This window comes from Diplotaxodon limnothrissa, linkage group LG17 (assembly GCF_057381915.1).
Source record: "Diplotaxodon limnothrissa isolate DT_005_m linkage group LG17, D_limnothrissa_male_GT1.1, whole genome shotgun sequence".
In the NCBI taxonomy this organism is placed as follows: Eukaryota; Metazoa; Chordata; class Actinopteri; order Cichliformes; family Cichlidae; genus Diplotaxodon; species Diplotaxodon limnothrissa.
In genome coordinates this window covers 27,633,722-27,661,386 of record NC_140612.1, presented here as the reverse complement: position 1 = coordinate 27,661,386, position 27,665 = coordinate 27,633,722, and the positions used below count along the sequence as shown (strand labels likewise).

At 40.4% G+C, this 27,665-nt stretch overlaps 1 protein-coding gene across 1 annotated transcript; it reads left to right on the top strand.

The window, feature by feature from the left end:
* The first annotated feature begins 4,144 nt into the window (after positions 1-4,144).
* Positions 4,145-27,550, top strand: gnptab (N-acetylglucosamine-1-phosphate transferase subunits alpha and beta). The gene is made up of 21 exons (XM_085375876.1): positions 4,145-4,368; positions 4,801-4,886; positions 5,202-5,321; positions 5,525-5,575; positions 7,733-7,935; positions 8,933-8,997; positions 9,151-9,285; positions 15,719-15,880; positions 16,020-16,199; positions 16,315-16,485; positions 16,597-16,720; positions 16,807-17,022; positions 18,720-19,753; positions 21,309-21,508; positions 21,640-21,859; positions 21,955-22,068; positions 22,152-22,237; positions 22,311-22,409; positions 22,541-22,708; positions 24,973-25,063; positions 27,092-27,550. The coding sequence occupies exons 1-21, from the start codon at positions 4,207-4,209 to the stop codon at positions 27,161-27,163; spliced, it is 3,759 nt and encodes a 1,252-aa protein (XP_085232002.1). The 5' UTR covers positions 4,145-4,206; the 3' UTR covers positions 27,164-27,550.
* The last annotated feature ends 115 nt before the right edge of the window (positions 27,551-27,665 follow it).

Below are 27,665 nucleotides of genomic sequence, written 5' to 3'. Positions count from 1 at the left end.
TGCTATAGTCTTATGCTGCATTAAAACAAAAACCCCTACCAACCACAACCTGGGACTACCTCAAGTAGACTAGTATACTATTTTCCAGGGAACACTGTTGGAACACTTTATTTTTATTTATTTTTAGGTCTTGTCTATCCTGTTACCTATTTAATATTACCTTATTGTTAGGGTTGTTTTTGTTGTGCATCTGCACTTTATTGTTGTCAATGTCTACGCATGGGACAGTGTGAATTTCAATTCCTTTGTATGGCAAGTACATTTGAAGAAATTGACAAATAAAGTTTTCTATTCTATTTCTATTCTATTCTATTTGCAGCATCTAGCATGACACCTACAGGTGAGGTATAAAAAGGGCACCTGCGCAACCTCCATGCTAGTAGTCAGATAATTTCAAGTGTACCAATATAGTACATTTGTATCTGATACATTCCTTTAGTGCAATTTTAATAATAATATGAGGCTGACACCGAATTTAAAGGAACGCACGAGACTGTCTTGTGGGAACCACTGCTACTTTTTACGTTTCTCAGTAGCTACTCCTGCAACAACCTGTGATGTGCTGTGTCCCTGCCACGAAGACCATCATTTGACTCGCTTTGCATCGTCCTTACTCGTCACGGGACTCTGGAGAATTCTCTTGACCACATGTGGTTTCCACAATTCATTTCCTTCTAACCCGTAACTGTCAGAAAATCCCTACTTCCTGTCTCCCGTTTGTCGTGTTGTTCTCAAACTCCAGCCTCTGTCATTGTTGCATTGTTTTACATTACAGTGGAATCTTGTATTATGGTAATAATAATAATAATGATGATGATGATGATGATGTGGTTTGACTTTCATCAGACAGAATAGAGGAAAGGGAGAAATGACTGAAACGCAGCAGAGATTCCTCCAAAGAAGCTGACATTCTGGTTTCAGGAGTTGCACAATACAGTGTTATGAAGAAACTTTTATTTTCATTTTTACTGTAAGTGGTGGCATGAACAGCAATACAGTCATGAGACTTTTCAATCATATGACAGTATGACATAAAGACAATAATAAAATGACATTATTCAGTTGTTCAGTGATGATGATCAAGGACAAACTGAATTTATTTGAACAACTGAAAAACACGAAAAACTTAATTCTAGTGCATTTTAGTAAAAAAAAGATAAGCTTTCATGTATTCTGTATTTGGTGGATGTTAAGTGAAATCATTTGAGCATTTTTAAACTTTAATTTGAATAATTATGGCATAAAAAATCCATCCAGTATTTCTATTAGATTATTAGAGTATTTTATGAGGTCAAAAAATAACTAGTATTACAGAAATGTTCAACTTCTGTAAGTACTGTATGTTCATTTCACACTGTACTTGGTTTTGGGCTCCTTTACCATGAATTACAGCAGCCTAAGCTGGAGGTGATCAGGTTGTAGTACTGCTAATGTATTACTGATAACCAGGTTGGGTTTTTTTCTAATTGTCTCTTTTGGGCTTTCTAGTCTTTGTTAGACAGATTAGTGAAGAAGAGACAAGAAAGCGCACAGCAAAGACCCTCAGGTCAGAGTCCAACCTGGGCAGCTGCATATCTTCGTTGGCTCGGTCACTGAGCCAAACTGGTAACCGCCTTCAGCTCTTTTCGGTCGAGTGTTTCTTATCTTCCTCGTGATGATGTCTCATATTTGGAGATTCTCTGTGGTGTTCTGATTAGGTGAGTTGGCTGGTCCATTAAGCACAGCAATAACGTGGCCAGCAAATCATTTGGTTGTAGCTTTGGCACTGTGGGCAGCTGCTAAAGAAATCAGCCTGTCAGCAGGTGGAAGCTGACATGCTCTAAAATCTCTTGGTAGAAGCTAAGTTGACTTTGGACTAACCACCACAAACACCAGCAGATGCCATGCACCCAGAAACTTCTCACACCTTGGAGTCTGTGTCTCTCCACTCCTCCATCAGCCTCCAGGATCTTGAGTTCCAAATGAAATGCAAAATTTACCTTTATTTTAAAAGTTTCTGTTTCTCTCTTCAGTCCAGGTAAGACTCTTCTGACACCGTATCTGGTTCAGGAGTGCTTGCTACTAGGACACAACAGTTGGTAGTTATTAATGCTCTGACACCAGCCTTAGTCCACTCCCCATGAAGTCCTGAGTAACATGAGTAATTCATTCAAATTGACTTTTGTCTCACGAAAGTTGATTTGAGCCTCTCTAGCCAGCGGATACCGCTGTTGCTTTTGCCTTCCAGTCAGCTTTCCACTAATATGCATTGTTAGAGCACTCTGTGAACAGCCAGTCTTTCCACCAACGACCTGCTGTGGCTCACTTGCCCCTCCTTGTGGAGGGTGTTGATTATCGTCATCTGGACGATTGTGATTGTGGATGAATTTACTGAACAAAGGACATGCTGTATTTATGCCTTTTGAATCCCAATCCACTTACATTGAAAATGAATTGATAAAGAAAATAATGCGATTATTAATTAATGTTAATTAATAATTATAACTAAGTGAACTACTGTATTTCTGGTTTTCATGAGTCATAATCATCTAAATTAGAAGAACAAAATTCTTATAACTTTTCACTTTATGTGTAATTAATATAGATTATATGTAAATTTACCTGTTTGAAGTACATTTAAGAAAAAAAAATCACCAGACTACTGTCGTTTAACACTATGTCAACAGCTACATGCAGGGTAAAGTTTGATTACGCGGCACAGAGTGGACATGCTACTGATTACATCTAACTTTTAAAAAAAAGAAGCACAAAAACTATTCAGTTTAAAGGTTTGTACCACGTGTTTGGTGAGCACAATTTTGCCAGTCACCACACCCTTTTCTGATCGTGTGTTTCAGCAGATGGAGGGCTTATTTACTACTTGTATTCTTACAAATAAAATCATAAAAACACAGGACTTTTATTTAAATTGAATTTACAGGACGCTGGAGAGCTTTGCTGCATTACAGTATGTTGAATGTTGTTGACATTCCCACAGTAGAAATACACAAATTAGCACATTTTTAAAAATGACCTTAAATCAAGAATTTGGGAATTTGATCTTCCAAATTTCTTGGAGGAGAACCCTCAGACCCATTTTTATTCATATTTTTAGACTTTGGCAAAGTGGTGCCATATTGGATAACTTGTATTTACGCACAGTTATTTGAACAGATGATCTTGTACTGCAGTTGTTCAGAAATGTTCCATTAAGCTCCTGAAATGACATTTCCAAAGCCCCAAACTCAAGGGAGAAATATAATATATATAATATTATAATATACCCCTTTTGTACAATACTAGCAAAACCCCCCAGATAAAAACTACCCTGCACTTTTCATTATAGAATGAAAGTTGCACTTTCAGCATTAGCTCATTGTTTTTGAATTCCTGTCCTTTCTATACACTTATTTTAATAATTAGACTGCAATATGATACATTTTTGTCCAGCAGAAAACTGCTTCCATTTCTTGTGTCCATTTTAGGAGGAATACAAGTTACAGTCTAAGGAAGATGCATATTAAAACTACATATATTGTCATTGTTTTTGTTTACACAGACCCAGTGGTGAAGACAGCAGGTGAAAAATGTGAAGTAAATGTAAAATGAAGTTTTTGGAGTGAAAATAAAGAAACAACAGTTCTGATGCAGTTCCACTGATGAAAGACACTATTATTTAAGTCAACCTCAGTATTGATGCTTTTTATAAATGGTAAAATGGTAAATGGCCTGTATTTGTATAGCGCTTTATGTGGTCCCTATGGACCCCAAAGCACTTTATACTACATTCAGTCCTCCACCCATTCACACACACATTCACACACTGGTGATGGCAAGCTACATTGTAGCCACAGCTGCCCTGGGGCGCACTGATTCAGTAATTCATAAAAAGTTGTGAATATAATATAATATAATATAATATAATATAATATAATACATTTGAAATGTATAAAATGTATTAGGGACAATTGGCATACCGCGAGTTACTCAGTGAGAGAAGGCCGTGAAGGCACCATGCATTCTGCTCCTCGCCGCCAGAGGGCAACAATGAGCTTAAGAGGTGGTGATGGCAGCCGTGCGCGTGCTGCTTCATCAGCGCTGAGGAAGAGTCACAAGCCCGGTTGTCATGTGTCTTGCTCTGTGGCAGGCAGTCAGCTGACAAATCCGGCTCCTGTGTGATGTTTACTTTCTGTTTTCAGCGCGTTTATCTGCGTTTTTTCTGAATGAATGCGGCGCTATGCTTCGCCCAGGAGGACCATGGTAGTCGTGAACTCGGTGTTGAAGCTGGTGCAGAGGCAGACGTACACCTGTCTGTCCCACCGATACGGGCTGTACCTCTGCTTCGGGGGGATCGTGCTCATGATTGTTTCCGCCTTTCAGTTTGGGGAGGTGAGGTTTCTTCTCTTGTTTCAGCTCCTGTCTCTTACAGACAGCCGCTTCTGCTGTCGAGTTAGCTAGCATTTACTTTCTCCTAACAGCTGTTTTCAGCACACCACCTTCCCACCAGAGTCCACTAAAAATTGCTTGTTTGAGCAGATCTTCCTGAAAGTAAACAGAAATGTATTGCATGTCTTTAAACGACACGTCTCCCCAGACTGCCTCTGTTCTGTGTGTATTCTCCATTAAAACCACTACTGTAGCTCTATTTTAATTAAACTGCCTGCCCCTTTTTTTCAGATGTAGTTTAGATTTAGTTACACCAACTGCTACTTGATTTACGTGGAATATCAGATACTAAATCTCCCAAAAATGATTCAGCACTGTAGTGTGCGTGTGATTTTAAAATCGTGAACTACACGGCGTGTTCTTCTGTCCATGCAGGTGGTGGTGGAGTGGAGTAGGGACCAGTATCATGTGCTGTTTGACTCCTACAGAGACAACGTGGGTGGGAAATCATTCCAAAGCAGGTAAAAGAAACCAACCTTGAGCTCATTTCATAGATACATTTTGTGTCTTAGAGGAAATCTATCTTAAGGCATTAGGAACTAGAAATCATAAAAATCTCAAAGCACATTGCACATTTTCTAATCCTAGCAGACAAGAAATGTGAAAGAACCAGACAGGGTTTAGCCATGCATGGATAAAAGTTAATTTACAGAGAAGTGTGTGCTGGGGAGGAAAACGGGGTTGTGGATTTGCAGTTTAAGCGCTGTCTGTTGAATTATGTGTGTGTTTGATTTATTATTTATTTTGGGGTTGTTGTTTTTTTTTGTTTTTTGCAGGCTTTGTCTGCCCATGCCTATTGATGTGGTGTACACATGGGTGAATGGCACAGACATGGCGCTGCTGAGGGAATTGAAGGCAGTCAAAGAGCAACTGGAGGAAGAACAAAAAGCTCAGAGGTAGCTTTATCTCCTAAAGTTCCCAAATACAGTAAAACTCAGCACGAAGGTCAGAGCATCATCAGCTGACATTGATTGGCTTGCTGATGCATGGGAAAAAAAGGGAATTGTGTGATTTTTATCCACCTCTGAAATGTCATCTGGTGTTAAAATAGACTGCAACAGCCCAATAAAATATAAATGCACTGTTCGTTTACACACAGGGAACGCCTGGGGAGAAACACAAGCGAGACAACTGAAGTGCCAAAAGACAGGTGAGTGTGATGATGGTGTACACCAGGGGTGCCCAATCCCAGTCCTCGAGAGCTACTATCCTGCAGCTTTTAGATGCATCCCTACTCCAACACAGCTGAATCAAATGAATGGCTTGTTATCAGGCCTTTGCCAAACATGATGGCATGCTGAAGAGGTAATCAAACCATTTGATTCAGCTGTGTTGGAGTAGGGATGCATCTAAAAGCTGCAGGATAGTAGCTCTCGAGGACTGGGATTGGGCAGCCCTGGTGTACACAGTGGGTGTGTGATCTGTGAAGTTAAATAAGATGAAGTCTTATTTGTTTAGCAGTTCGTTATTTGGAGTACATATTTAGGGCGTGTGTGTAACAATTATGTGGCGACACAGTAGTGCGGGGGTTGGGACTGTTTCCTCACAGCACCTCCAGTTGTGCATGTTAGGTTAACTGTTTATTCTAAACTGACTGCTGAATGTGAGAGTGATTGCATGTTTGTGTAAAAATAATATGCAAGTTCAGGATTTAGATAAAGTGCTTGTGCTCAGTGTTTGTTGCAACACAGTCCACAAGAGTCTAATGCAATGAGAGATATGGAGAAGAAAATCTGGGAAGCTGGTAGCTGTTCTTGTGGACTTTGCCCTGTGTCCCCCACCTCGGAGGAAAATATAAGTTTTTAGTTTGTTTTGGGAACTTCTGGTGCAGCTAATGAACATTGAAGCCTAGCCTTCCTCTTCTGTGTGTTGGTCTGTGATTACAAATAGAAAAATAAATAAAAATGCACATACACACCTTAAGACACCTGCTGTTTTATGCTGGTTCTACACTATATTGCCAAAAGTGTTCTCTTGTCTCTTGTTTACACAGATTGAGTGACAGCCCATTCTTAATCCATAGGGTTTAATATGATCTCAGCCCACACTTTGCAGCTAAAACAGCTTCAGCACTTCAGAAGGCTTTCCACAAGGTTTAGGAGTGTGTTTATGGGAATTTTGGACCATTTTTCTAGAGGTGCATCTGTGAGTCAGACACCGATGTTGGACGGGAGGCTGCCTGCACTCCAATTCATCCCAGAAGTGTTCTGTCGGGTTGAAACCAGGACCCTGTGCAGGTCTATGTCTTTATCAGCTTTGCTTTGTGCACTGGTCTGCAGTCATGTTGGAGCATGAAGGGGCCATCCCCAAACTGTTCTCACAAAGTTCGGAGCATGAAATTGTCCAAAATGTCTTGGTGTGCTGAAACATTAAGTTTGTCCTTCACTGGAACTAAGGGGTTGAGCCCAACTCCTGAAAAAAACAAAAACCACACCTTAATCCCCCTCCACCAAACTTTACTTTTAACACAGTGCTTTTGTGTTTATCTATGCAGTCTAATGCAGCTAAGTACCACAGTTCTGCATCATACTGCTCGTCTGTTAACTTACAGAGAGGTTAAAAACAGGTTGCGTCAGTGTGGGTACATGGTGTGTTGAGTTTATTCTCAGACTTGTAGGTGTTGTGAAAAACCTGCTAAATGACTGTTAAAGTCGCAATGCAGTGGCATTGTGTGAACACCGAGGCTGATGTTGAAACAGGAAACACTGGTGGGTTGCACCACACAGAGGGTGTCAACTGATGGGATACCAGTTAGAGAAAAGCAGTTATTATTTTATTAACCAGAATGTTTACCATTGTTTACCATTTAAAGTTTACCATTGTTTTACTTAGCACTGTGATAATTGGCTTTGTTTGGCTTTTATTTAAGAAAAGGGGTGGTACAAAATTTTTTAAATCTTTTTTTTTAATAAAAACGTAAATGCATAATGATATAGAAGTGTACATAGAGGTTTTGAAGAAACAGTATTTTATTATTTTATGTTTTCCTCTTGCTTAAATGATATCAGTGCACTGAACATCTCTTTGGATATTTCCTGTTTCTGCTCAACGCTAAAATGTTGGTAGGAAAAAAACCAGCCCCGTCTTTCTTCTTCCTCCTTATTGTTGACTTTTAACCACAGATACGCGAGGTGCTCAGTGCAACATTTTCATGTCTGCTAAATGCGTAAACTTCATCAATTTTATGCATATGTTTTAAACCACAGTGCAAAGGAAGTAGCTCTCTGAGTGAGTGCACAGGTGTAGATGTGCTTATTAAAGGATTATTTATTTATTATTACCCCTTTTTCTGGCCATTTGTTTGCAGTGTTAAGCCTGAATGCCTGCTGTCCCATTGCATCATCGCGCCCATGCTGGCCCTGGATCCCGCTCTGCCGGCCAACATTACGCTCAAAGAGCTGCCATCCCTCTCTCCCTCCTTCTCCGCTGCCAAAGAGCTGCTGCTCATGAACAAACCCTTCCACCAGCCTACCAGCTTCTCCTTGGTCGTCTTTAACTCGCAAGCTGAAGGTAAAGAAACAAAGAGGATCAGTAAAGGATGCTCTTTGAATGACTTCAGTCAGCCGACTGCGGGTGGAAGTGTAGTAGCTGAGCCTAGCGGGCAGTTCGTCACTACAAAACATGTTATTTTTAACTAATGACGTCAGTGATCAATACAGCCGCTGCAGCTGCCAGCAACAGTTTGATCTGCAAAGATGACAGCGGCCAGGATTGAATTATTCATATTCATGCAAGAGCGCTGACGTCCACCCTCTGTGGACAGTGCTAATAGTGTGACACACCGTACAGCATGAAGAGAGACAACACCAGTGGGAGAGCCTAGTTAACAAATAGTGTGTATAAGTGGACGGATTAAGAGATTTTTCTCATTCTATTTTAGTTTTTCTTCTTTATGTTTTACTTGTTCTCCCGACTCATTCAGGCTGTTTTTACCTTACATAGTTCATCGCACCCTTCTGGATCACTTTAGGCGCCTACACACACACACACACACACACACACACACACACACACACACACACACACACACACACACACACACACACATTCATTTCAAAGAGGGCGGAGCTGTAAGCTTTTGTGTGCTTGAAGACATGAAACTATAGCAGGAGTTTAAATTTAATGATAGCGATAACATTAGTGTGGAAGCCAGATTAAATAATCAAGATCGTTGTGCACTGGCATAACACTTGTATTCAGTGCAGTTTCTAACACTAAAACCAGAATTTTGCATTCAGCTTTTGAGGAAACAACTGTGACATAATTCATCTCTAAAATGATGACATTCATCAGTTTTTGTAAAATAATTTAGGGTTTCATTTGCTGACAGGAAACTATTCAGACACAGCATTTAGCAGGCAGTTTGTTTAGTTTGTTGACGTAGCCCACACTTTCCCAGAGTTTGTTCCACTTTGTTTTGCACTTCATGCACGCCTGTCAAAGATCGAACTATGGAAACCTGAAGGTGTGTGTCTGCTGCTCACCATTCGTTCATTGCTCCCTGCAGCCATTAAAGCGTATACAGATGTGTCTAAAGAAGATCAGAAATTCTCTGTGTCCAGATGTTACCTGGTAAGTTTACATCTGTTTTAGCACTTTTTAAGAATTTTGCATTTATTCTCTTTGTGCATGTAATTAATTCTGTTAGCTTTTCCATTTATAAGAGAAGGCAATAAAACACCAAAAGGCTTTTATTTTGAACCTTTGTTGTTGTGTGTCACACAGACAACGGATAAAGAGGCTCCGGGTCTGACCCGCATGCAGACTCTGGCGTATCTGAGCGGCTTCCCTGCGTCCTTCAAGGAGACGGAGAGGTTGCGAGCCAAACTTCCATCTGTCATAACCAGCAAAATCAAACAGGTACCAAAAGTCATTCCTTCTGCTCATTAAATAAAAAATCTTCTACACCACCTTGCTAGAGCATGAAAATAAGGATGTTTTAAAGTTGGTTTTAAAACAGCAGATGGCAGAGTTGCACTTTGGTGAACGTGCAGCAGACGCTGTCACTTTATGTAATTGTATTTCCTACTTTCAAACACTGTATTATTTCCTCCCAATTCCTTGCATTAATTCTTCTTCATCTTATCCCTTATGTGAAATAGTGACATCAGAGCGATGCTAAAGGATGTTTGTATATCACCATCTCAATTACACCAGAGTAGAGAACTATAAGATACTCTCTGATCTTTTTTTTTAAAGCATAGCACCAAATTCTAAGAATAGTCTAATCGCAGAAGTCAAATCCTCCTTGAAGAGGAGATTGCACCTTCCTGCTAAACCTGCGTTTCTCTATTTTAATCGGTGACGTTGTGTTGTGGATAAAGGGCCTCTGTTTAGCTCAGTGTTGTGCTTGTGTATCTAATAATTTTCTCTAATCAGAACTCTGCTTTATATTTTGAGACAGAGGAATGCCACTAACAGGTTGGGATTACTCAGAAATAACCAAGGAAAACAAACCAGGCCAGGGCTGAGTGACCCTGTAGCTCCAGCCGACAGGCTGCAGGACAGGCCTGAGTCTTCTGATAATGCCCTCATGTGGCTGATGAGCACTAATGGGTGATGCATTAGATAAGGTCTTTCATAACTGCCTTTGTTTTTAATAAGAATTCAAAACAAATGTGTTATCAGAAAGTCTTACAGTGTCAGAGGACATTAAAGCAAACCGATAACTTCCAAAAATCCTTAGTATAGAAATTAGTATTTTTAATTGAAGCAGTTAAATAAATTAAATGAACTATTTTTATATTAATATATTTCACAATTTCACAACAGGGTACCCATCTTCTGATGATCACAAAGTTCAAATCATCCCAAACTGGTTTCTTGAATGTGACAGTATGCTCACTGTACTCATATAAGCACCTTTGAGATGTGGTAGAACGGGACATGATTACAGATGTGCAGCCGATAAATCTGCTGTTTGATAGTATCGTGCCAATATGCACCAAAATCTCTGAGCAATGTTTCCAGGACTCTGTTGAATCTGTGTCATGACAGTTTGACAGTTCTTAAGGCAAAAGTTGGTCCCACCTGGTATTAGACAGGTACCTGATAAGGACTACACTAATAATGAGCTATAACATGTAGGTTAACTGCATTTAATCTAACTCATCATTATCCAACCCAGCTGTCCCGTCATTCCTTCCATTCGTCTCCAAGTCTGCCACCGTCTTGCCTGGCAGGTCATGTGATAATAACTAGTGGTATTCAGGCTGTAACCTTAGCTGTCCATGCAGGGGTTAACATTAGAGCAACTGTTTTCAGTGGCGCATTGCCAGCCAGCAGGCCAAAAGGTCACCAGGATTTTTCTGACCTCATCTGCACTCTTAAACACATCCTTGCATCTCAACCACACAGGAAAGATGATGGAAATAGTGTGTGTGTGATTGGTGTTTAGTGGTGGAGGGATTCTAGGTACACAGGCCACCACACAATGCTCAGTTTGGATTTCAGCATATTTCCGGGTGCTTCTTGGCCGGTTCTGTGAAAGAGGGATGATGTGCATAGTGTGGAGGGAGCGGCTGAGCGCTGAGGGGTGGCTGGTATTTATAGCTGGTGTTAGACCGACGACTATAGTGATGAAAGCTGGACCACAGCCCCGATCATCTGCCTGTGCTGTTGCCTGTCAGGTCCTGCCCACTGTGTTTGTGTACAAGTCTGCTGATGTGATTGTATTAGCGTGCGTTTTGATCTGTAGAAGTGTGTGATTGTCCACGTGGTGTGCTGTCTGCTCCATGAAGTGAGGTTACATACAGTATGTTCACAGAAATACAGAGCAAATAAGACAGTCACAAAAATGTTGAATTTCTAAGACAAAGTAAACCGTTTGTACGTGCTTGGCCAAAAAGAGATTTTATGATCTTGATGGATAATTTTTTTTCCTGGTTAAATACATATGAAATTAATATACAGATGTATAATATATCAGCCAACTGTCATCTGAATGTGATAGAAAGTTTGAGCTGTGTTTGCTTTTATTACCAAGCAGTCTGACTAGGATTTAAACAACTATAAACACAGAGAAATGCCTTCGGTCACTCAGGCTAAATCAGTTTTCACAACTTCCTTGTTTCATTGACAGAAAGAATCCAGAACCCAGAACTTGAGCTATAGAAAATTTCAAAGTAAAAGTTGTGCCTCAGAACTGTAGCCAACATATTTTTGAAGGTGATCCTTTTACTTTGAAAGCAAAAGGATGTCACATTTTTCACAGGTTTCCTAAACCTTGGACAGTGTTTGTAGACTAAGTCCATCACTTCAATTCAAACTACGACAACAGAAATATGCTAGTGACCGATACAATGACAGCGTAGTTTTCCTTGACGACAGCTGGTTGCAATGTGCCCAGTCTGTAGACCTGGTGTAACCAATGTTTTTCCCAGCAACTGTTGTCAGTCTCCAACAATCACTCATAGACACTTGCAAAATACAAATTTTTCCCTAATAATCAGTGGTTGCCAGATGGTTGCAGATCAGTCTCTAGGCCTGTCTGTCTTGGGTCTTATTCAGTTTGAATCACAGTTGTCACAGGTTTGTGGACTGAAATTGCGATGCCAATGTAGCGGTCATCTTTTAGAGCTAAGACTGATTGTGATATGGGTTGAATGCTAGCAACCCTTCAGCAAGGACTGTATAGATCAGGGGTCCCCAATCCCAGTCCACAGGGCTGGTGTCCCTGCAGGTCTTAGATGTGTCCTTGATCCATCACAGCTGATTTAAATGGATAAATTACCTTCTCAACATGTCTTGAAGTTCTCCAGAGGCCTGGTAATGAACTAATCATGTGATTCAGGTGTGTTGACCCAGGGTGAGATCTAAAACCTGTAGGGACACCGGCCCTCGTGGACTGGGATTGGGGACCCCTGGTATAGATTCTTGACACAGCGACTGGCAGATAGATGCTAACTGGTATTTCTATAGCAAATCACAAAAACAGCTGCCTCATGGCGCTTTATCTTGTAAGATTGAGACCCTACAATAATATAGAACAAACCCCAACAATGAAACAACCTCCTTTAAGGAAGCACATGGCGAGAGTGGGAAGGAAAAACTCCCTTTTAAAAGGAAGAAACCTCTGGCAGAAGCAGGCTCATACTTGTGTGCTTCAGTGACCCACAAAGAGAAGGACGATGCAGATCGAGCTGCATGCTGCTGCAACATCCCAGTCCATCTGCTTGAAAAGATCACTCGGCACTGGGTTAATTACTTTATCAACATTGTCAACTTATTTTTCTAGACTACCGGTAATTACATTGTCCACAGTCCCTGCAGTGACACACGGCCCACAGTGATGAGGGTTTATTATGTGTTGAGAGTATAATACAAACGGGACATGTTAATACTGTGGTGTGGAATAACTCGCGCAGCCGCCTGAAGCAGATGAGCTGATGAAATTAAATTTCACGACAACCATTCCCCCTCTACTTCAAAACAAGGAAACCTATCCATATATTTAGTGCCTTTTCTTTTTTTCTTTTTTTTTTTTGACAGTCTGTGTTCTCCCAAAATTAAGACAGGAAGTGGTCACATGCAATGACAATAAAATTGAGGATTTTTCCACCTCTGGGTTAGCCGTTGTTAGCTGTGGAACCAGTTTGGTTTCATGTGTCAAGCATGCTGCTGTAAGCGGACGCTGCTGAACATAGCTCGACTGTTTATGATGAGAAATGTTAAAGCAAGACGAAGCAGTTACTGTATGGGATAGCGCTTAATCCTGAAACCCAGTAACAGTAGCACAAGAAATCATTAAATCACTGAACTGATATTAAAGAAGGATTATGATGTAATATGTTTTGTGTTTGCTTACATTAGTTTTTGTTTTTCAGCTTTATTGACAGATACAATGAAATGAAAAAATATGAAGATTTCCAGCAGTCCTTAAACCAAATGTCCTTATAACCAAATATTGTTGTTCATAATTTACTTAAATTAAAAATGAATGTACAAAATGTTCTTATGACAAGTATCTATAGGTCAAATTACCAAAGTTTGGTTATTTTTTATATTGATTATGATGCATTAGATAAAAAGGTTTGTGGGTATAGATTTACACTTCTTTGGAAAGCGTGCGTCTGTGTAAAGCTGCCACACACCTCTGCTTTGTGTGTATGTGCCAGTGCATTATCATGACTATAAAGAGTGCAACCTGATCTGTGCCTTGTCGTCTCCGGGCTGCGTCCCGCTGGGTTTATAAGTCCCAGCTAATCCGCCTCACCTAAAAACAGGAGCAGAGGAAAAAAAGCGGACGAGTGGAGGCAGAACATGATCTCGTGTGAAGGGACTCAAGAAGTTTTTCCTGTAAAGTAAAATACTCGATTACTTGCTGTTAGCAATATTTTACTATTGCAGCTCATTTTGACTATTATACAGCGCTTAAAGAATTTATTAGCTCACCTTTCAGAAACACAAGAAAATACAAATATCCAAAATATTTGTATTTTGTTGTGTAAGACAAAAAAAGTGTTGTTATTTGTTAGATAAATAAGAAAACTTAATAAGTTTGACCTGGCACACTGGACTTCTCTATAAAGTCAGAAATTAACCAAACATAACATTTAAACCCTAAAACAAATGGTTTTTGTTCAGGAATGCAAGTAAATACTCAAACAGTTTTAGAGTAAAGTACTTGTGGACACTGGTGGATTTATCAGTGCAGAACCATAAAAGAAATATTTTGGTAAATATCAGCACTGTTAATCTTAGGGAAGCTGTCGCATAAAGCTTCCACTGTATCTTGGTCTAATAAATTTATTAAGCATTGCATATTTATATCTCAAGTTTTTTGCAGTATTTTTATATGGAGTTTATTTGTATATAAACATCCTTACCCTGTAATGCCTGTGCCATGAAGAAAACTTAAAAATTCAAAGTATTTAAAAAAACAGACAAATTCAAAAAAATAAGAAATAAAGTCTTTATTTGCATAAGAAAGTTTTAATTTGTATGATTTTTGTTGAATACAGGAATATTGAGAATTTATTGCTCACAGTTTATTTTAAGCAAACATATACAGTGGTAAAAATGACTAAAAAGTGTTAAAGGATTAAGAATATTGTTCTTTAATGGCTAAAGTGGTCAGAAAATGATGCAGAGTGAAAAAGGTGCAATATTTTACTTAAAAAAAAAAAAAAAATGAAGCAGCTGAAAGTTTTTTGCTGTTCATGTTGTGGAGGCGTTTTTTAATGTTTGAGAGAGTAGACAAAAGGTTTTTAATATCCAAGGCTGGGGGCTCACACACTCGCACGCACGCACACAAACACACAGAGGGCTTTGATGCCACACATAACTCCTCTGAGATCAGACAGAGTCATATTCATGTGACCCTGCTGGAGAAGATGACATCACAGAACTTTCCGAACTCTCACCTCTTTATACGCACGCACGCACGTGTATCTATGACTTCAGAGGACCTTTACTGTGACTAGCTTATCTCTCTATCAGCTAACTTTAACTGTAACTACTGCTTGCCTAACCTTTTGAGGAACTGCTTTTGTCTCCATGGAAAGACTTAGTCAACTGTTTTTTTCCAGTCATTTTTGTCAGCCTCATTTATCGCCGTCTTTCAGAATTTTCCCTCTCCTAGTCTCTGCTATAAGCTGCTGCTTTAAATTGAAATCTTTCTCACTGTTGCATATGGAGAGTTTTGATTTTCGGCTTTATCGGGGAGCATTTTTAAGTTGGTAACTCTGTCCAACTAGAGGTTTAGTGCTTTTAGGTTTTAGAAGGAGAATTAAGCCTTATGTAAAATGCTTGTTTTTACTTTTTGTGGATTAATAAAATAATAATAAGCCTATAAACATGTCAACAGCTCTGTGAATTGCAGCTTCAGTCCACTGAGTAATATTTTATGAAAGTTTACCACCATTAACAGCTGTCTTTAGTGCTCTAAATCTGTAGGTTTAGCATGCTTGGCACTAAACAGAAGCTACAGCTGAAGATGGTAAACAGGTTTTTAGTCCAAAAGTGTAATTTCAACCAACTTGATAAGTGACATTTGAATAGTCAGAAATGACAAAGTTGATAGACGATGTGTACCAAATGTGACTGCAGATTTGTATTTAAACACCAAAAAATGTAGCCCCCTGGTGGCCGTAAGACAGAACAACATTAAAAGGTATTGTGTGAATTGCAGGATCAAAAGTAGAGCCTAAACATTAGTATATCTTTATCCTTTATCCTCTGCTTCATTTATTTTTACCAGGTCAAGTAACTTATTAAAATGCTACTGCAAACCACTGGACTATTCTTCCAAGCAATTAACACTGTAATTGAAATGTGTTTATTTGTCCCTCAGTTTGAGTTGTACTCAGAAGCCAGCATCGCCCTGCTCCACCTCAACACGCAACAGGATTTCACTGACTTGACTCAGCAGGCCAAGAAGAACCTGACACTGGATGGGAAAGAGTTAACCATCAGTCCTGCATACTTGTTCTGGGACCTCACTGCTATTTCACAGGTAGAGTCTTCTTTTTTTTAATCCTTTAATAATTGGCATTTGGTTTATTTATTTATTTTTTACACAGTATTGCAAGATGTGTGCGGTAGGCACTATATATAAGATGTTAAGAAAGAAGTGTTGTGTGTTTGCCCTCCAGTCTAAACAGGATGAAGATGTATCAGCCAGTCGATTCGAGGACAACGAGGAGCTTCGTTATTCGCTGCGCTCTATTGAGAGACACGCCCCCTGGGTGCGACACATCTTCATCGTCACCAATGGGCAAATTCCCTCCTGGCTCAACTTGGATAACCCCAGAGTTTCAGTTATTACACATCAGGTAAAACTTGAGCCTCAACTTCTACAACAATAAAGGTCCGGCTGGAATACAGAAGCTATGCTTTTATTCATAGTTTATTGTGTAAATTAGCTAACTGCTCCTTTTGGATTTCCAGGATATCTTCTCGAACCACAGCCACCTTCCCACTTTCAGCTCACCTGCTATAGAGACCCACATCCATCGTATTCCTGGGCTCTCCCAGAAATTTATTTACCTCAATGATGATGTGATGTTTGGCAAAGATGTGTGGCCTGATGACTTCTACAGCCACTCAAAAGGACAGAAGGTGCGAACACAACATGAAAAGTGCTCACAGTGAAGTTTGCCCTGAAATATGAGCCACAGTTTCATTTTTTAAATACTGAAAACTGGCTTTATTTTGCTCAATTCCCTGCAGGTATACCTCACCTGGCCGGTTCCTAACTGTGCAGAAGGCTGCCCAGGATCCTGGATCAAAGATGGGTACTGTGACAAGGCCTGCAACAACTCAGCTTGTGACTGGGATGGAGGAGACTGCCTGGGTAAAGATATCAACACCGTTGCGTCTTTTTTGTAAATGGGCATGTTTGTGCTGTGTATATTAAATTTTTTAATCCTTCTCTAAAAGGTGCAGCAGGGAGCAGTCGATTCCCTGGTGGGGTCGGTCCCGGTGGGGCTGGAGGGGCCGGGGGACAGGTGTGGCAGTTTGCAGGTGGTCTAGGAGGCATAGCGGGGACATCCTACTGCAATCAAGGCTGTGCCAACTCCTGGCTGGCTGACAAGTTCTGTGACCAGGCCTGTAATGTACTTTCCTGTGGCTTTGATGTGGGAGACTGTGGCCAAGGTATGTTTAAAGCAATACATGTAATAGTGTTTGTTTTGTTTTTTTGGTGTTTCTTTTGGTTTTTACTATTTTATAATATAACCCTCAAAGGTAATCAGGTCTTTCTGTTGTATTATTTTAGGTTCAATACCTGCAAAAGGATTAATAAATTGGTAATATGTACAAATATAACTGCTAATAATATGTAATAAAATATGCTGACAAAAATCCTTTTAAAACGTAAACATTTTAAAATCATAATAGGTAAAATACCAGACTATGGTAAATTATGTTTTAAAGAATAAAAGATTTATTTTATTAATCTACTCACTTAGTTACTTTCTCATTTTATTATTTATTTAGTTACTCATATACATACTTGTTTATTTTATTGATACCAGAATTTAAATTACTCTGTTGCAGATTCAGCACAAAGAATAAAGTAAAAGCAGTAGTCTACACTAAAAACAAAAGACTTTGTTATACTTGGAACAGCCATATTGTCAAAATTGTAAAAATTGTCATATGCAACATGGATAAATGAAGATAACAAAAAAGACATAATAAAAACTATCCCCAAAATTAAAAAATTACTGCAATTAAAGCCCCAAAAATGACATGAATATACAGTAGCTTAGAAACTATGAGCACAGCTAAATAGAGAATGTAGAAAATATTTTTTTAATAAAGGTGAAGACGTTTTTCAGTTAATTACATTTTAAATGAGATGCAATCAGGAGCTGAAATGTAGAATGAACGTATGTATTGTGACATGAACTAGCAAAGACTGTGCGAATCGTTCCGTAAACAGCAAAGCTGTAAGAGATGTTATACAGTGTGTTTAACTGCATGTCCAGCAAATGGTGCAGAGGCTGGTCAGGATCCTGACAGAGGAAGCCGAGCAGTGTGGTGAATCAGTCAGGAACAGTATTGATGAATTTCCTCAGTGAGTAATATGGACGCATTCCAACAGCCGGCAGGTCGATAATCAGGTGACAGAAATGCTCCTTCACGGTAACATATCCAGGATTATGGCACTTTTCACTCACTTCTTCTTACTGCTCAGATTAGTGTCTCTGTCTTATCAGTATAGCCACACAATATATCAATATATCAATCTGTCTGCGTGTTTGTCTCTTTGTCCACCAACTCCTCCTAGACCTTTAGGAGATGAACAACCAAACTTGGCACAAAGGTGCATCGTAGGCCCCTGAATGTTCTGATCTGTATCAGACACCACAGTGTTATCATATTGCCCTCCACCCACTTAACAACAGGCTGAAATGACTTGGTTTTTGACTTTTTGCAGCTATAACATCTTATGAAAGCTAAACTATACATTATATATTGTAACGTCATTATGTTGCCTAGCAAGCACCCTTTTGCATATATGCACCCACAACTCTTTATAAAAGCTTTGCAGCACAGACGATACTGTAGCCAAACATGTATTAATAATATTACTAAGTATCCTATAAGAACTTATAAGGATTGACTTGTTTTTATGTTCTGACACCATAGTTCTTGAATACACAGTCTAAATGTGCAGTGTAATTTGCGTATGAACAATAAACAAGTTTATGTTTTTATTTAAAGTGAACCTTTTTGTTGCTACTAGCACCCTAAACATATTCTTTTGTCGTAGGGGGGAAAAAGACATTCGAAGTGTGTCCCTTGGGGAAGTGAGAACGTTTTGAAAGAACTCTTTTCTTTTTTAGAACACTTTAACGAGCTGCATCATGTGACCCTACTGAGGAACCAGAGCCACTACACGCTCCCTGTGGGTGAAGTCAGGCCGTATTTCAGCTTTGAGAAACTCGCTCACAGAGTCTCCGAAGCCCACATCAGCGAGAACCCCGTGGTGCGTCACACCTCTGTCGCAAACAAGTGGAAGACCATTCACCTGCTGCTCCACCCTGGTTACAACGCGACCCAGATCCACTACAACCTCACTTTTCAGAGAGACGACGACACAGAGTTTGCTATGAGCTTCAGTGTGGCTGTCGACACCCGTGAGGTTTCTCAAACTAACGCGTCCCCGACTTCAAGCAAAGATGCAGGAAAAGAACCGAACGCGACTCCGACCCCGGACCCAGTGTTCCCTTTCTCTGATATTCCTGAAAACAAACGAGGGCCTAAGCTCAAGAAAGGGCGGCCTGGAGATCCTCAGACTATCATAGAGGTTCCTTCTTTAAATGTGTCACTTTTACCAGCTGCTGTGCGCAAAGAGCTTCAAAAGCTGGAGGAAAAGCTTCTGATCGGTGACATTACTATGAAGGGTTACAATCTCACAAAAGCTGAACTTTTAAAGCCTTACAAGAACCTGGCGGAAAAGCATTTGATCCCTGATTCACAGCTAGGCAAAGATGATGCGAGCAGAGTCCAGAAGAAGTCCTATAAAGACTTGGACAGAGAGGATTTGAAAGGAAAAGATGAAACTGGAAATAAAGAAGAAATGTCTAAGAAAGATGTTGCCGTGAAAGACAAACCCGTTACTCCTCTCGTACCAGTCCACATTGATGATAAACTTCTGAAAGATTTGATAACTGAAAGACCTTTCTCTCTGAAAACTGCGATTGAGAGGCCCCTGACATCAAAGCTTTTAAACAGACTTTCCCTCCAAAAAAGTGCGGAGAGTCAGGCTGAGCCGGATAATGCTGCTGCAGTGGGGAGAAGGCTCCAGCACTTCATCTCCTCAGACCGAGGCTTCCTGCCGTGGGAGAGGAGAAAGTATTTCCAAGCTTTACTTGAGGTTTGTACATCCCTGTCTTCTAGGGCTGAACGATTATGGAAAATAATCTAATTGCGATTTTTTGCCCCAATATTGTGATTGCGATGCGATATGCGATTATTTTTTAAGGTCTTTGTCTTCTGTATTATTAAACAAAGACAAGCAATACATCATATAGTATGGCCAATACTATATTACATTAATTTTAAACTGTTCTTTCCTGGAAGACAGACCTCTGTTATGATGACATGAGGTGATGCATGAATTGATGACTGACATTTTTATTTAACTTCTTCAATCACAACAGTATATTTGAACATACACAATAGTTTATTTTTAGCTTACAAACATCTGAGCATAAAGTGCTGACAAGGAACCCTGGTGTAAACATTAAAATGAAAGTCAGTACAATGTGCAGATTGCAGAAATATACATAAAAAAAATCAGTGGCTTTACCACACTCAGTTTTTCGACATCTGTGAACTACTAGACAGTCATTCAATTAAAAAATAATATTAAATAAATAAAACTATTAAATAAAAAATACACACATCTTACTGATCTCTGCAGTCAGTAACATTACACATAAAGTGCAAACATAATAGCAATTGTATAAACACACACACAAACACGCCTTTAAAGTTTAAAGGCGTGAAATTGGACGGTCTAGTTCTGATTAGCGTCACCGCTGTCTCGGTGGAGTTTAATAAACTCGGCCGTCTGCTTCTTGCTATCTAAAATATAACCAGACACTGGTGTAAATTCTCGACTGTCTCATACTTCTGTTTAATAAGTTTTCTGTTTGACGTTTAGTCAGCTGTGTGAAAACCAAGGAGGAACCCACCCGGGGGATTAATAAAGTTTTATTTTATCTAATCTAATAACTTTAATCTCAGCCAAACCGATTTACTCACGAACAAACAAAACACTGAAAAAAGCCCAACAATAACATTTTTAGGTTGTCTAAGTGACTTATATATTACGTTTAACCCGAGCAGCGAAACTCCGCGGTGATCTGAAAATGATGTGCCGGGAGTTGTGCCGTTCTCGGCCGCATCAGTAACCCTCGAGCTCCCGGCTAGCTGTCGAGCTGGTGGGTAGCAGACGCCTCTGAAAACGTCGAAGCACTTTTGCAAATATGGGATATCTTGATAAACCGAGCAGATATTTGATGTTTACACAACTACTTTCTCGCCTGAAAATATGTTAAAAGTTTATTTTGTGACCCAGAAAGATTAGTATGAGTAATTTTAAAACTTAGTAGCGGCCGCCATTGCTGGAAACTGGAGTTTGGCTGGGCCGCGCTATGAATTCTGGGATATGGTAGTAATTTGGACAGCCTTCGGCGCGTCGCTGTGACGTAATCGGTCTACAAATGCGGCCTCAGGAGGATGCAGCCCATGAATTGTATAATATAATCGCAGTATAATCGCAGCCTTTGCGGTTAGAAAATTGCACTTGATCATGTCGCGATATTATCGCAAATGCGATATATCGTTCAGCCCTACTGTCTTCAATTTAAAGCTCCACTCAAAAAACTTGATTAAAAAAAAATAAATTTGTGTTTACTCCACAGGAAGAGGAGCGTCTTGAGAGCGAAATGGCGTATGAGACCGATGGCACCGCTACCAGGCGAAAGCTTCAGGACACTTTTGCTGACTCGTTGCGCTACGTCAACAAGCTGCTCAACGGCCAGTTTGGCTTCACGTCTCGCAAAGTCCCCGCACACATGCCGCACATGATCGATCGTCTCATCATGCAGGAGCTGCAGGACACGTAAGTGATATTCTGTCTTATCAAATCAGATTTATATAAATATATTTCTATTTCTATACATGCTTAGAAACAGCTCATCTGTTTCTAAACAGTCATTATTTATATCAACCACTCTGCTTGGTCTTCTTCAGATTCCCGCAAGAGTTTGACAAAACATCGGGCCACCGTGTTCGTCACTCTGAGGACATGCAGTTTGCCTTTTCATACTTTTACTTCCTGATGAGCGCTCAGGATCAGCTCAACGTGTCCGAAGTGTTTGATGACATCGACACCGATCATTCGGGTATCTTGTCTGATCGTGAGATTCGAACTCTCGCTACAAGGATCCACGAGCTTCCACTAAGCCTCCAAGTTAGTCAAAACATCTTTCCCAGCGTACATGTCAGTAAACAGTTTCCAACAGTTCCAGTTTTGAGTTTTGTTTTTATTCTTCGTGCCGTTTTTAGGACCTGACAGGTTTGGAGCAGATGCTGATAAACTGCTCTAAGACACTCCCAACTAACCTGACCCAGCTTCACCTGGTCAACCCCACTCAAGAAGCCTACTATGATCCTAGCATGGTGAGATGTACAGCTGGCTTGACAAGGTAATATTTATTCAGTGTTGAATTATTTGGCTGATTTTCTGTTTTCCTAATCTGCAGCCTCCTGTCACAAAAGGCCTCATCCTCCACTGCAAGCCAATCGCAGAACGTATTCACAAAGCCTTCAGAGACCAGAATAAATACAAGTGAGATTTAATTTATTTCAATGTGTATGAGTAGTTGTGTATACTAAGCTGACAGAGCGCTTTTGATGGACAGGTTTGAGATCATGGGGGAGGAGGAGATAGCTTTCAAGATGGTGCGGACCAATGTGTCCCACGTGGTCGGCCAGTTAGATGACATTAGGAAAAATCCCAGGTGAGGAGAACTTTATATTCCTTAGAAGCAGATGCTTTTTCATTGTTTTACCTTAATGCGGTGCAATCAAAGTTTACATCTCTGCCATCCTTGTTGTTGAACTGTGTTATTTTCTTTCATTTCACCAAAAGGAAGTTCATCTGTCTGAATGATAACATCGACCACAGTCATAAGGACGCTGCCACAGTGAAAGCTGTGCTGAGAGATTTCTACGAATCAATGTTCCCGCTGCCGTCCCAGTTTGAACTGCCCAGAGAGTACCGCAACAGGTTCCTGCATATGGAAGAACTCCAGGAATGGTATGTTTAGCATTTTTAGCAAGTTATATCCATTAACTGCCATCTAATAAGTGCTAACTTCTAAATAAAATAATATCAGAGTTTAAGTTGTTAGAGATCTGTCGATAGAGTTACACAGGAATATGCACCAATCAAGCAGAAACCGAACCAAGAGATTCAGTTTAGTGGTTTGAATTAGCAGAAATGATGTCTCACAAATAGGGATGGGTATCGTTTAGGTTTTATCCGATACCGGTGCCAAATCGGTACTTTTGAAACGGTGCCGGTGCTCAAACCGGTGCTTAAAGAATGGAGAACACAAAATTGGTCCAAAAACCTCTCATGTTCAGCTGTTTTTTTGTAAAAAGATAACAATGTTAGCCTTTTCTGCAGCTATGGGGCATATATGGTATCACTCTTGGCTGGAAGCAGTGCTTAATCAATGGAAAAAACACAAACTTTGTCCAAAAACCTCTCATGTTTAACTGTTTTCCACTTTTTCTTTGGTCATTTTAGCCTTTTTGGCCAGGGTGAAGGGAGTATCTGCCATCAAACAAGAAGACAGCCGCATGTAGCTATGATGATGTTTGCTAGTTCACCTTACATGCATTAATGTAATAACGTGGTTAGCCTACTCAACGTAAATCACACAAGAACAACATTAAGCTACTCACGCAGAGAAGAACGGCTGCTGCTGCCATCAAATACGGCGCATTTCTCGGCTTTTAAAAAAACGCTATGCTTCGCCAGGTGTTTCATGAGATTCGAGGTGTTACCTCCTTTAACAGTATCAGCTTAAAGCACTTGTTGCTGCTGAGTTTGCATATTTTGCTGTGAAGTACAGCCAGACTTTTAACCGCTTCGCCTTGGACATTTTTAATCTGTAGCTCTGTGCTAACAGAACGTACGTACCTGGCCCCGCCTACTATCCTCGGAAACGTAAAACGATTGGCTAAAAGTGTATCACAGCTCAGGAAAAATAAAGCACCGAAATAAAGCACCGAAATGTGCGCTGCTTTTCGGTCTGGTTACTACCGTTTATGCCATGATGGCACCGGACACCGGTACCCATCCCTACTCACAAACAGTTAGCAACTTCTAGCCACCTGTTACAGCACATATCCAGCCTCTGCCTTACCTCTGCCTTTGTCATGGATTACTTCTAAGCCTTAATTAAAAGGGCGAGTTATTTAAAAATTTGCGTCTGTAAAGTTGGTCTGAAGAGGACCAGAATAATTTTATGTATCAGGCTGTAAACAAGCTTATTTTTGCTAGTTTGGCATTTTAAGTGTGGAGGTGGACTCACTTTTGGAGTGAGCATCAAGTGGTCATGCAAGGAACTGCAGTTTTCAGCCCCAGAGGTCGCAGCTGGGCTAAACAACCTTTAGTTTAGACTCCTGAAAATATCAGAGAATTCAAAATTTTCATCTCTCTGATTCAGTGAACACAGATTTGTGGAAGCTGATCCCCCCTGTAACATTGAAATTTATGGATGAACTGCCTTTAGGTTACATTTAAATTGTCTGCTTTGTCAACTGCAGCGAGGAGTAGGTCACCAGAACAGTAGTGAATATTTTTAATCACTTTTGTTACATGGCATATTTGAAAGCTTTGTCTATTAAATATCCATAAATAACAGGAAAATGTGTAGTTTTTTGTCAAATATGGCAACACCTTTTGGCAACAAGAACTGAGATGCTTTAAACTAAGGCATGCACACAAATATAACTTTAAGCTCTGACTCCTTCCCTCACAGTCGAGCTGTTTTCTCCATTCATACTAAGGTATGAATTTGTGTCTGTCACCACGCAGGACAGCGCATTGCCATGTTGGACCAGTGGGAATCCCTCTGGAGAGTTACAGGGCTCTTTGTCAGGGATCCTGCTCCTGCATTCAGGGCGCTTCACCAAGGGAATGCAAGCCTCACATAGAGGCTTTGTAATTAGACCGAGCCGCTTCAGATGAATCACTAGTTTTAAGATGCTTGTAAGATCATTAAATGGTTGAGACTCTCAACTCCACCCCTTCCTTTCCACATCTATTTTCCATGTCTGTTTGTAAGCTTGACAGGCAGATGGTGTTGGGTGATGTCACCTTGTCATTCCATTGCTGGCTGTCCTCTGCGTACTGCATGCTTCCTCCTTGTTACATCACACCTTATCATCCACTGACCTGCCACTGCGAATGTTTACCTAATGCAGAACGATCATTTGACGCCTGCCTCTGTACCTGTTGGAGTTGGATTGAAGTTTTTTGTTAACTGATTGAAATGTGTTGTTTCCCAGGCGGGTGTATCGGGACAAGTTGAAGTTCTGGACCCACTGTGTCCTCGTGACCCTCGTCATCTTCACTGTCATATCCTTCTTCGCCGAACAGGTCAGTGTTAACCATGAACCACGCTCTGCTCATTTAGACATTCAGACAAAGATACACACAGAATTTGCTTGCACACCTCTCCGTTTCCATGATTCACGCTTGAGTTATGATAACGGCCTTCGCTACCGAAATTCCTCTCTGAGGAGCGTCCATCTCGTGTGTCGAGCTAGTATGACCAGCTATGTCGTGACCGGCCTTTATCAAGATGAAAGACCCCAGCAGCCTTTTATGGAAGGCAAGACTTAACTGTCTTTGTTAACTGGGATCAGACAATTCCTGCTATATATTGAACCTTCAGAAAAGTTGCATTTCAAGCTGTAATAATATACAGAAAGTACTTAAAATCATTTTAAAAGCAGGAAAATATTATTGGACACATTTCAAATTCTTCCTCTTTGGTGTTGGAAACGGTTTAAAACAAATGCCACGAGTTGTTTAACAAATACTAGTCGACTGTTCTGAGGTACCTTCCTAATCCAGAGGTTTCCAGTTTCTCCTCAGCGAACTAAAAGAAAGGTTAATAGTTGCAGTGACCTTAGGAGAATTTCCTTCACAGAAACCCACGGGACCAGTGTGTCACACTTGTCTTGTGTCGTTGTCACTGTACACAGACTGACTTCTGATGTCTTTCTGGCACTATCTGAATCTGGCTGCCCTTCTGTTTATGTCAGAGTTTAGATTGGAGAGATCAAATGTGTCTTCACTCCTCAGAGGGAGGTGATTTTACTCGGCTGCTCCATGTCTAAGATTATCTTTGCTTTCTTGAGTTACAAACATCTGAGGGGACTCTGGTATCAAAGCCTTGATTGGTGAAATTAATAGTTTGACATTTTGGGAAATATACTTGCAGTCTGGGCACAGTTACATGAGAACATTGATGCCACTTATAACCCTTTGCTGTTGCTAAAAAAACAAATGAAAAATGGTGCCAATGAGGAGGTCGAGACGTGGAGTCAAACTGCCGACCTTCTGATTTATAAACCTTTGCTTTACCACACACACTGTATCCTTTTGACAGTCGTGAAAAATGAAATGACAGCAATTTCCTGTGCTGTGATTTAAAAGTCGTGTTTTCCTATTTTTAATAAAGAAAAATGTTATTTTAGATACAATAGATCTGCATTTGGCAGCAATAACTTGAGCTAGATATTTTCTGTATGACTTTCCCAGTCTCACATATATTGCTGAGGAATTGGCATTAATTCATGCACAGCTCTCTTAAGGTCTCTGCACAGCATTTAAACCAGGTTGAGGTTCATTCTTCCCTTTTTCAGCCTTTGTGCTGTAGATTTACTGCTGTTCCTGACACAGTTTGGGCCAAGCTTTAACTTTAGGCCTCACACTTGACTCTAGAATACTTTGGTATACAGAAGAGTTCATGGTTGGCTCTATGCCTCCAAGGTGCCCAGGTTCTGTGGTCACAAAACGAGCACAAATGACTACCCCTCCGCCACCGTACTGACAATTGGGATTAGGTGTTTGTGCTGTGTTTGGTTTTCTCCCGACACGGTGCTGTGCATTATAGCCAAATATCTATACTTTGTGGTTTGTTTGACTTTGCAAACCTAAGCTGTGCTGTCATGTTCTTTAAGACTGAATAACAAGCCATACTTACTCAGTGTTTTTCTAATTCTGCTGTGATGAACTTTAACATTTAACATGCTAACTGATGCCTGTAGAGTCTAAGATGTAGATTTCGGGGGTTTTGTAGTTTCTCCATGAATCACATGGTCTGATCTTGGAGTGAATTTGCTTTGACAACCACTCCTGGGAAGATTGCGGCAATATATTCACACCGGAATTTGCCAGACCTGCAAACTGCCTTGACCTTTTCTTTGCTTTTATAGAGGTGCTCACATTTGCTGATGATCATTTAATTAGGTGCATTATAGATTGGATAGATAGATCTCTATCTCCTCCATGTCTGTTCAGAAGGAAGTTAATGACCTTTATTGCCACCCCTTTCATATTCAATCAGTTGTTCTCCAGGTTTAGTAGTGACATTTCCTCTTTCCCCTGTTCCTGCAGCTCATCCTGCTGAAGCGAAAGCTGTTCCCCAGACGCAGGATGAACCGGGAAAGCAACCCGGAGCGGGTGTGAAAGCGGAAGACTTCCCTCTCTTCATTTTATTGAACAACAGCCTTGGCGCCTCCTCTCCACCTCCACAGTGAGCACAGGAGAAGGATGCAAGCCAGCTGGAAAAAGCAATCCAAGATCCTCGGCGCAGAATTGCATCACCGTGGATTTGAGGAGAGACTTGTGTGAAATGTTAATGAAACATTTTTCAGAAGATGATAGACAGGGCTGGCCGGTGAGGAGAATAGCAGCCAGACAGGAGGTGCTCATAAATCTTCTTCTCTTCCACTGGAGGCACCCGAGACTTTTTACACACCACGAACAAGCAACACTCCTTCCACCCTGCACCACCCTCCTCACGTCCTGCCCTCAGCATGCCACTGATTAGTATTCTGTTAAAGTGGGAAACACTTGATATCAGCATGTCAGTGTCTGTCGAGACAAATTTAAAGGTTTTTTTGTTTGTTTGTTTGGTTGGTTAGTCAGTTAAATCTGGTGGTAAAAGTCTCTTTACTGTTTTTTAATC

Bases quoted from the DNA above. Each gene is read 5' to 3' on its own strand.
- gnptab (XM_085375876.1), top strand. From the start codon at position 4,207: ATGCGGCGCTATGCTTCGCCCAGGAGGACCATGGTAGTCGTGAACTCG. The intron at 19,754-21,308 runs GTTTGTACATCC...TTTACTCCACAG, and splicing joins ATTTCCAAGCTTTACTTGAG to GAAGAGGAGCGTCTTGAGAG. The intron at 25,064-27,091 runs GTCAGTGTTAAC...CTGTTCCTGCAG, and splicing joins TATCCTTCTTCGCCGAACAG to CTCATCCTGCTGAAGCGAAA.